The 10586-nt window shown below is 38.9% G+C and overlaps 1 protein-coding gene across 1 annotated transcript in view; it reads right to left on the bottom strand.

The window, feature by feature from the left end:
* Positions 1-1773: 1773 nt before the first annotated feature.
* The window catches only part of LOC132992124 (astrotactin-2-like), a 307673-nt gene continuing 298860 nt past the window's right edge, over positions 1774-10586 (bottom strand). Inside the window, exons 21-23 of the mRNA XM_061061275.1 lie at positions 8237-8337; positions 7598-7781; positions 1774-4160 (exon numbers count right to left, since the gene is read on the bottom strand). Coding sequence (XP_060917258.1) covers positions 3923-4160; positions 7598-7781; positions 8237-8337 — 523 coding nt within the window. The 3' untranslated portion in view covers positions 1774-3922. The remainder of the gene's footprint in view (positions 4161-7597; positions 7782-8236; positions 8338-10586) is intronic.

Genomic DNA, 10586 nt, shown 5'->3' with positions numbered 1-10586 from the left:
TGCCATTAGCAGCAGCTTGAGGCCTGAAAGTCAAGGCAGACCATTTGTGTTGACAAAGCAAAAACCAGAAGTCCCGCCTCTTCTTGATTTTGATAGGTCACTGAGGGAGGAGTTACATTGACAAATGCAACGGTGTTCCAAAAGTTTGGGTTTTTTCAACTGAGAGCAATGTGATCGCAGCAACAAAAAACAGTTGACGATGACAAGACTAGACTGGAAAATGCTGAACTGCATTGGTTTTGTATTGAAAATGGGCGCTGCCAGCACAAAAAAACAATCCTGCCAGCTCAACCTCCCCCCCACTATGGTGGACACAGGCCCTTATTTGTATTATTTAACACTTCAAGAAATCGTTGAGGCACTAAACATCCAAAGTGACCTTCCAAGAAAGGGAAAAGTGAAAACGTGGTCATAAAAGAGGAACCTATTCTTAAGCCTTAATTGATTAATTGGCATCAAATTTGAGTGCTGTTCCTGGCACACCAGTGACATTAATGGCCTTATTTGGGAGAAGGAACATCAAGCTACTGATTTTAAGTGCAGTTAATGTTGCATGACTGGAAGGAGAAACTGGACCTGAGCTTAAAGGAAAAGTTTTGTTGAAGGAGATGGAAAAAGAAAACGCTTCCCAGCAGCTCACATGCAGAGGCATAGCCACCTTCAGTTAATGGCATCAATTAGAGTCATTCATAGAGGACAGCTGTCTGTGAGTTCAGGGACTGATTTCCACTCTTTTCAGCTCGATGTCAATATTTTTCTTTAGCTGGTCAGTTGGGTTAAAATCTGGGCAATAACAACACTGTGCTGCATTGCACAATTGCTAAGCTAAAATATGATTGTAGTTATTTTCATCTGAGTCATATTTCAACATTTTGCCATCAGATCAAAATATTGTGGCAATGTTGTGCATCTCATGTGTTGTGGTTTGAACCCCGGGGGCTTCCCTCCGCTGTGTAAGCTCAGGCTGCTGAACATATGAGTCATGTGCACCACCTCAACTGATGAAAACCTTGTCAGATTGAGTTTGACCTCTTCACAAGGCCGATCATTGAAGTCAACACAACAGTACTCTTTTTGCTACTACAGGATGGTGCTGATTGTTTCCCTCGACTATTCACTTTAGTAATCAAGCTTGAATACAGTCTATGAGTTAAACTTAAACTATTAACCATTCACTTCTAACACAGTAACTCAAACCATTACATGTTAGCTGACGATAGCTTTCAGTTCCATTCCTGCACTTATATAATAGCCTTACTTACAGACTGCCTTAAACTGGAGCTAAAGCTAACATAAATATGCTAACTTGCTGACAGTGGGCCTCATACACCAACCGTTCATCAAAAGATGTCTTCTTAAAACCCACAAACACACATTTTGAGAAGATTCTGAAAACAAAGTTTCTTATCTGGGATCTGTTATTAGCTAAGAACAACATCTAAGAGAACTCGAGTGCACATTGGAGTGCTGATGTGCCAGAACGAAATTGTATGCGATTGTGATTTTTCATATTTGAGCACTTTGACATCTTCAATGCAAAGTGTTATATTATGAATAAACTTAGAAGTTTTTGATAAAACCCTTATTAACGACAATAAAAACCTACCTTCACACGTGGGTACACAAATGAGAAATCTGTCACGTTCCATCATTTCAGAATAAATGTAGGCCTCTGTCATCACTATTCATTTTGTTTGCAGATATTTGCAGAGTCATTCCTCTACCCAAATCATTTTATCACTCCACTAAAGTGAAGAAAGAAAAGTCTTCTGATTTTATATACATATTTATTATTTCACATTCTTCAGAAAAAAGACAATCAAAGCCACTTAATAATACATATGTTTTCTTTTTACAATTTAAAATGTACAATATAATAATTTATTCTTACAATTCATATAACATGGCATGAAAGTATTGAAAAAAAGGCATTGTTTATCATCATCAAAACAATATCCATGGCTTTGAAGATATGGCATTGGATTGAAAATGAAAGGAGGACAATACCTCATGTTAACATTTTGGACACCAGAACATATCCTACAAATGTCTCTACTTTATTTTGACTTTCCTTATGTCATGTCTGTTAATCATTAATTATCGTGTATGACTTTCTTTTGTAATTTTTAATGTGGATGTTAATTTGAAAAATGATTATTGAAACATTTAACTTCTGGTACATTTGGTTTCTGTTAACGCCAATTGCTTTACTTTAATTCAATTTTGCAAACTCAAGTTAGCGGACCTCATTTGCTCCTGACTTTCCAAAGAGACGAGAGTGCCAACCCGATTGTTTTCCCCTTATCGAAAGGTCAGAGTACATGAATTAGTACAGAGAAGACAGTTGAACATTTGGAACAGCAGTCCGTAGATCTTCATGGATGCAATGTGTTTGGATTAAATCTTCTACTGGATTTGAATCATGGGGACCCTTGGCGATGCAGCAGGACTGTTCTTGTTTTAATATTATGACTTACAGAGTACAATAGACCATTAGATGGTAAGAAAAGTGAATCAGAAAGACTTGTTTGGTTGTCGATGGTCTGACGGATGTGTAGATTGTGGCTGCTGTGTTGGTTGGATCTTAAAATGGTTTACATGATTTAAATCAAAATAATCATATCTTTCTATCCAAGAATAGCACAGAGCAGTTGTTTAAATGATGGCGATCATGAGAAAACACAATAACCACCAGCGGGGGAGGTGATATATCACTAAGTTTCTATCGTTTGTAGATTTTCAATACATGTGTGTCATTTGTAGTTTTCGAAATCTTAGGAACTAGAATCTATTGACATTGTGAAAAGTTAATGTTTTTATTCAGTTAATTACTTGAAGAATTAACTGATAGCAAAGTCAATGTCATTGTGAACGGATTAACAGTTAACAGAGTTTTGATTAACTGTGTGCCTACCTCTGCCTGTTATTATAATGCAATCACATTGTGACTTTACTGTCAAGTCACCAGTAAAATCCAACACATCATCGTGTATTTGCATCACCATGTGGCAAAAGCATTGTATCTTTTTTGTCTTGAGGTCCATCAATTAATCGGAGAAGTAACTGTCCTTGACATGAGTTAATATCTGATATTTATTTTCGGTACTGTGGTATTGAAAAACAAAATGAAGACAAAAGAATCGCTGTGTCAGCATTAGCGCTTAGCAAGAGCCCATGAATGAAATTGATGTTTGAATTCCAGCCATTCTGTCTTTGCATAATTTTCCACAGGCTGTTGTAGCCTATCTGCCAACGCTGTTACCACATAAAGCCTTGTTATTTCCACTGAATCTGTCAGAAGCATTACAAGACTTACTGCATTGTTCTCACTTACTGGAATTTAAATTCATGAAACAAAGCTTTTTTTTATATATTCATGTTCACTTGTGCAAAAAGGAAAACATTTCAAATGGCTTTAACGCATTTCAATTTCTCTTTCAAACTGAAACTAGTAAAGGCAAATAAGTTATGCTGTGGATTTTTTTTCATTTTTTTTCTCTTTTAAAGTGTTCCAGGTAAGCTTCAAAGCACCAAAAGGGAACTACAATATTACATTCAAAGTATTTAAGCCAACCAGATGTTCTCTTGGCTGAATGATATTTTACATGTTCACACTGCAGTTTCTCATTGATATGTGCAATCACTGCCATTTTGCTGTTGAGAAATATGCTCGCTGAAGGTTTTTTTTTTTCATCATCATCCGTCTCATTGTAAAAGTAAGCCACAGAAAAACAGGTTTCTCAGTAGCTTTTAACACAATGTCCAGTGAATTCTGAGGTTTTTCAGGCTCTCCTGGTTTTTGAAATCCCCTGGTCACTTGAGAGACGCCTGCTGCGGAGAGGTCGACGAGGTACATTAGTCAGTGATGTCATTTTGCAGTGGGAAAAAACAACAACGCACCACTCGTCTCCAAATTCCAGTCTCATCGGAGTTTGGTGTTGCTGTAAGTGTTTCGCTGTACAGATATCAGCTTTTCCATACAGGTGGTGCGACTTTCGTGTAAAGAGCTGTGCCACGTGTTACCGGGAGGTCGGCCCTCTTCGCTCCTGCAGTAGACGTATGCCATGGTGTCGGTGCGGCTCTGGATGTGGGTGCTGCGCAGGAGGGACCGGCAGTAGTGGCTTATCTTCTCCACCCTATGAAGTATCAGGTTGGCTTTTCTATTGAAGAAAAACAAACAAAGAAAAATTGATCATGGGATCTCAGAAATATTATGTCCATTTACATCAACATGACATTTGTTCTTCTGTTCGCTGCTCTTTTAGTGAATTAGGGTAATGAAAGCATGAATTTCCAGCGAAAGCACTTTGGCTACTAATGTACTGGACAAGCACATGTCAAAAGGGACTGCAAATAATACACCCTAGTTTTGCTGCTGAATGGGGGAAAAAAAAGTTTTACTGCAGCCTGACAGCAGTTGTAATTAAAAGTATTGGTGAAATCAAATAAATAATAAATCAAGGTGGCAAAAAAAACTACATTTGCCAAAATAATGACTGAATTTAACTCTTATATCAGTCTGAACACTGATGAGAAACAAAGTATAATGGGCATTGGGGCAATATTTCACTGTAGAATAATATATTTGAAAATCTCCGCCTTCATTTGACAGCAGCTAACGTAAGCATTCAGGCACTTCCCTTTGCTAGCTAACATTTGTGTTTGCTACCTAACATTTCCTTTGTTAGCAACGATTCCATTTGCTTGCTAACATTTTAATATGTTAGCTAACATTTCCATTAGCTAGCTAACCTTTTTTCTTTGCTATCTTACTTATTTTTAAGTTAGCATTCCCCTTTGCTAGCTTACACTTTCCTTTGCTGCAAACATTTCTCTATGCTAGCTTACATTTCCGTTTGCTAGCATAACATTTTACCTTGCCATCTATCATTATTTTTTGCCAGTTAATATTTCTGCTTGTTCAGAATGAACCCTTCCCTCTTTTCCCCTGTAACACCATCAAAAGGTAGCTTGTGTGAACTGGGAAGAGGAAGAATGCTAACATTAGCTGTTACATGGCAGCTAGGGTTATCTATAATAGGTGGTTTTATGACACGATCTCCCCGCCGTTTTTAGTATCCTTTTTCTTTTAGCTTTCAAAAATGTACTGTGAAATTACAATGTGTGAGTTCTCCATGTTTAAACAATTTCTAAAGCTGGTCAACATTATATCAGCACAGAAGCTCAAAGTGTGACCTTGCAGGAAAATTGCTCAGTCGTTCATCTGGTGCCTCATTGTCAACATATATTTAGGAAAACAAAGAAGAAAACTGACAAATGCCAGATTTCGGCCCTTCATTTTCGCCTCCCCTGGCATTTTGTTTGCAACACAAACAACAGCTTTAAATGATACCAGTATTGAATAACAATGTAACGGGATCTCTCCTGTCACTTTGATGGGAATGCCAGACTCAATAAAAAAAACAAAACACCACAGGCAATTGCATTTTGAGTTGTCAGATACAGATTCTGTTGAACACTTCACCAGAGGCAGCTGTCTAAAGTCAGTGAATTTTTTGTCTCGTGGTCCAGAGTCTGGAGCTGCTGTTTATGACATGAAAGAGCCATATGTCAGGTCACCTTTAATTTTGAAAAGATGTCTCACAACACAGACACATGCACACGCACACACACACACACACACAGTACAAAAATGCTTCTTTTCTGTAAAACACACGTACACCTTCCGTGGGCTACAAGCATTCAAGGTTGTTAAGTTCATATGGACGCTGAAATGAGGAAAACACACGTGGAGAAGGGGCAGAATTCCATTTGTTTTGAAAAGCAGTGTCTGCTGAGCATCAACATCTGTCTTCAGTTAAGCAAGGACTACAGACATCCTTTTCACTTATTTGCCGAAAAGGGGGGGTTAAACATTTTCTCATTTCCCTTGAATTCTTACGTCTGAAACAACAGAATACCAAACACATAATCAAGGGAGGCTTGTAGGCACGTTGGCGAGGAACAAATTAACCACATTAAAAGTAATCCAAACAAACACTGAAAAAAAAAAAGACACTTCAAATAATATCTCTTGGTAAACTCTCTTGAGGTTGCAACTAAGGCAGCTTGTAAGTCAAAGATTTCATCATGGGATTTGGTGTAATTCTATCCTGAGTAATTGATTACGACACAAACAATGCTTCAAGAGAACGGAGCCCAGAACTAAAAACAAGCCTGAATCGAGGATGTGTGGAAATAGAAAGAGAAAGAGTACATTGCAGAACAAGATAATAGACGTGTTTACAGTAAAGCCAGAAAAATAGCAGTAAGCATGTATCACAGCATGTTCAAAGTACACTACAATTATGACTTGAGCTACTTTCTTTATTTTTGTTCTTTAACAACGCTGGTGGACATTCGGGGGCTCCTGGGATTCTTGTCTCCTGGAGGGAGCGCTGACTGTGCTTACGTCTCACTTGGCCATTTTGTTACCTTTTAAAAGGCACCACCAATAGAGCCTGCTTGTAAATTACCCCAACGAGGCTCAACCCTGCCAACTTCAGGCAGTAAATAATCTGTGCTCGCTCATCCAACCCCCCACCCCCACATCCACCCCCAACCTCCATCGCTACTGCCCACACACAAACACACCATCCGACCACCCCAATTCCCCATATTGAGTCCCAATGGCCAACCCTTGCCTCCCACCCCCCTTCACCAATCAGAGAGAAGCATAATCTTTCTACAGACCAAAGTTATTCCACGATTATTATCTTATTTATGGCTTGAAAAGGACAGCTTCCAGGCAGTGGGGGTGGACAAACCAAAACATTTTGACCGTAACTTAAGATCCCCTGTTGCTATCATCAGCACTAGACCAACTTCCTGTCAGACTTTCATACATGAATTTTTTCCCCCTAAACTTTTTTTTAAAGGATTTTTATTGTTTTTACCCCCTTCTTCGCTATTTTGTTAGTCAGTAAGCTTCCTATGTCTCCAAGTTGTCGTAATGTCTCAGCGTCTGTTCAAGCAGCAGACTATCAATGGGGGTAACCCTGTTAGAAGGGTCAGGAGAGAGGGGATGTTGGGGTGGGGTTTTTGTGGATAAGGAGGGACCTTTTTTTTACGAGAAAGAAGAGGAAATGGAGTTGGAAGTGGATTTGGTGTTAGCTGCCTGTCAAACGGAGTGTTTTCCTTGGCTGTCAAACACTTTTTTGGCATCACCATGGTAATGTGAGGAGTGCATGTAACCCCACAGTTTTCACAGTGACCTTGCCCACTTGCTTTTCCAGTAGAAGCACTCTGGAAAAAAGGGGGCAAAAAAGGGGGGGCAGGGGGGGGGGGGGGGGGGGGTAATTGTGCAATGGTTCTCCAGCTCAGAGGGGGTGCAGATCACACAATGAGAAATGGCTCAATGGTCGGAATCTGGCAGCACCAGTCCAGACAGCTTTGGCTTTCGTTATGTAAGAAACCTCAGAATGACTGTAAGTGATCCTAAATGACAAAACAATGCCATCAAGCAAAATGACAAGGACTCTCGGATAAATAGTAGCAGACCGAAAAAATGTGGAAGTCAGTGAAAAAATCTGAAGTGTCTTCTGAGGCTTCACATAGAAATGTGTCACATTGCTTTTATGCTTCCAGATCTCCTCACCTGGGACCCAGCTCGTCCTCACTACGCCACACAAAGTCTCCAAACTTCTCATAATGGGAGTTGTAGTGATGCTGCACTCTGTACAGTAGCGGAGGCGAGATCTCCATCAGTGTGTTGTAGGCCATCTGCTGCTCCTTGCCGCTAGTGTAGCCATTATACAAGTTGTACACCTTGTCTGCTATCTCTGCCAGGAGGAAAGAGACAGACAAAGTTGAAGTTTGGGGACTTTTAAGAGAAAAGTGATAACATAAGGATGGTGAAAATATATCCCGCAGAGGCTGAGATATCCAGATCTTTATCCCTTAAAATAGGTCAAGCCTCATATGTATTGACTCATGAACTTTCTATAATGCAACTTGACTTGTACAGGCCAAGTCTGCCTGGTAAACTCCACACAATTAGTAAACTTAAGCTGACATGTTAAATTGCTGGAGTGCCCCTTTACATTTTGGCACAGCTTGTTTTTTATAATCATATTTAGAATAAAGCCTGCATCATGATCAAAAACAACTGGATATGAATCCTGACCTCCTTCCTGTAATGTTTTATAAAACTTTGATCTTGGTAAGTTGAGACAAAACATCATATAAAGTGATAATTGATGACATTGGCTTCATATGAAACCAAAGGTGATCGTACCTTCAGCTCTACTGTCATCCACCATTGGACAAGATGTCCGTACTGAGACAAAGCTTGACTCCGACTGGCTGCCTCGGCTATCCACTGCATGGAGGGTGAACCTGCAAGTGTAAAAAGAAAAGGAATACAACAGAGGTAATTTTAGTATTTGTCACAGTCAATACAAAACCAGGTAACATTAAACTCCACAGATAGTTGCCTTAACACTCATCGGAATTACACATTATTTCCCAAATGGCTGTGATTAAGAAAACATCCAAGTTATTTGGTTCAAAAAATATGGAAGTATTTCAAATCTTCAAAGTTCCTTAATGTGCCCAATGAGTTGAAGGTCTTGTCGGATTATATTATATTTGATCATATAGAAGCATACGCTGACATCCGTGCTTATTTGGGAAAATGTCTTTGAAACCAGAAGGCAGGGATAGTGAGATTGAATGATATTTAAAAATGAGTGCAGCCTGTAACCACAACAGCAAAGGAGAGAGGAGTAAAAGGGCATCCAGCCTGACTCCAAGCACCCTATGAGTACAAAGTTCCTCTTTCCGAAAATGCCAAATATCAGAATTTTTGGGTTCCATGACAGACTTCAGGGCTGCTCAGAATCCTGATAAGATACACCAGTGAACAGTTCAAGACATTGCGGTAGGAGAAAGGACACACTGGGAAAATGTAATGCATCTCAAGTAATGTAGGGCCACACAGCTGGGAACAGAAAACATATGACCTTTACATGTCCTTTTGAAAATGCCAGTGTGTGTACTCTTGAATAAGAACAAGTGCAGTGAGGAACTAGTCATATTGAATCTAAAAAATGAGCAAGTATGGTGCAGATTTAACATCAATATGCTCAACTGCTAAGATAGAAAAAGGGCTGATGCCACTCACAAATATGGAGAGCTAATGTCCACTGCTGTCTTCATGACAGTTTTGAACTTTTAACTTGCAATAGCGGCTCCCCTCGTGTGACCATGGCAACCACAGGAACCACACCAAAATAAATGAACAAGCTACTTTACTGACCTCTGAGTTTCCTGAATAAGCAACTCAACAAAAAAGAGCCTTGTTGTAGCATTTAATGTGTCTTTAGCTTAACTTGCTATTAACTTTGTGAAGATACAACCAGCTCTATAGCTTTTTTATGCAGATGACATTTTGACTTGTCAAAACAAGATTAGCACAGGTGTAAATTATATAAGTACTAGCTCTTATATTCCATATATGTGTTGTGTTGTACCTTATGGCCAACTATGTCAACCTATCTTTCTGACAACATTGTTGGAAAGTATTTCTATTGAGTTAACTGTCAAGCTAAAGTGGAAAGCTGTTTGGCTTAGATAACTTCAAGGGCAAAAGAGGGAAACAGCTAGCCCAGCACTTGCTAGTGGTTACAAATTCTGCTAAAAACTCAGACTCATTAACAGGCAACCAGTAAAGACTACTGGAAGTTAGCATGCAAAGCAGAGAAAGTGGTCAGCAAATAATGCCTTGTAAAAGGTTGCCACAGTAAATATCAACAACTTTGTTCAAGAGGGTTAGCTTAGCACAAGCCGACTGTACTCCAGCCAATGGTAAATATATATATATATATATATATATATATATATATATATATACATATACACATATATATATATATATACATATATATATATATTTTTTTTTTTAAAGTTCAGTTTTGAGACTTTTTGCCTTCGTTTTGATAGGACAGCTTAAGAGAGAAAGGAAATGTGCTAAGAAAATAATGGGGGATGGCGTGCACCAAATAGCAACAGGACCTAGAGTCAAACCTGGGACCAGTGAAAAGACAAATGTTGCTTCATATGGTGCGCCGTTTCAACCAACTGAGCTAAACCAGAAATAGGTCTACTCGAAAACAGGCAGAAAAAGTTAGCTTGTCTCTAGCTAATAATAGTAGCACATTCTGCTAAACATAAATTCCACAAAACCAGAGTAAAAAGGAAAGAAAGTTGCTGGACTTTCTCGACTGAACCATAACCAACTTACCATAGCCAATAAACACACTATCACATTTAGCTTTTTTAAATGTCTCAACAGATTTCATCAGGCAACAGTGGGCTGCTAGCTAGGCTTGCTACAAAATCTGGAAACACATGAAAACAGTTAGCTTCAGTCTGGCAAACAAATGGTAACAAGTTCTGCTTATCATTATCTGTAAGTGTTAAAAAACCATTGTTGGACTCTTACTGAGCCAGTACCAGGAAACCAGCAAAGGTTTTCACAAGTAACATTGCCTAACCAAGAAAAAATGCAGCACATAATGACTTTTAAAGGTGGTTTGACATTTTTAATTTTCAATAGACCGAAACAAACAAAATAAAATGAAGTA

Source organism: Labrus mixtus, chromosome 17 (genome assembly GCF_963584025.1).
Source record: "Labrus mixtus chromosome 17, fLabMix1.1, whole genome shotgun sequence".
In the NCBI taxonomy this organism is placed as follows: domain Eukaryota; kingdom Metazoa; phylum Chordata; class Actinopteri; order Labriformes; family Labridae; genus Labrus; species Labrus mixtus.
Note: the sequence above shows the minus strand (reverse complement) of the source record. Positions and strands in the feature narration are given on the sequence as shown.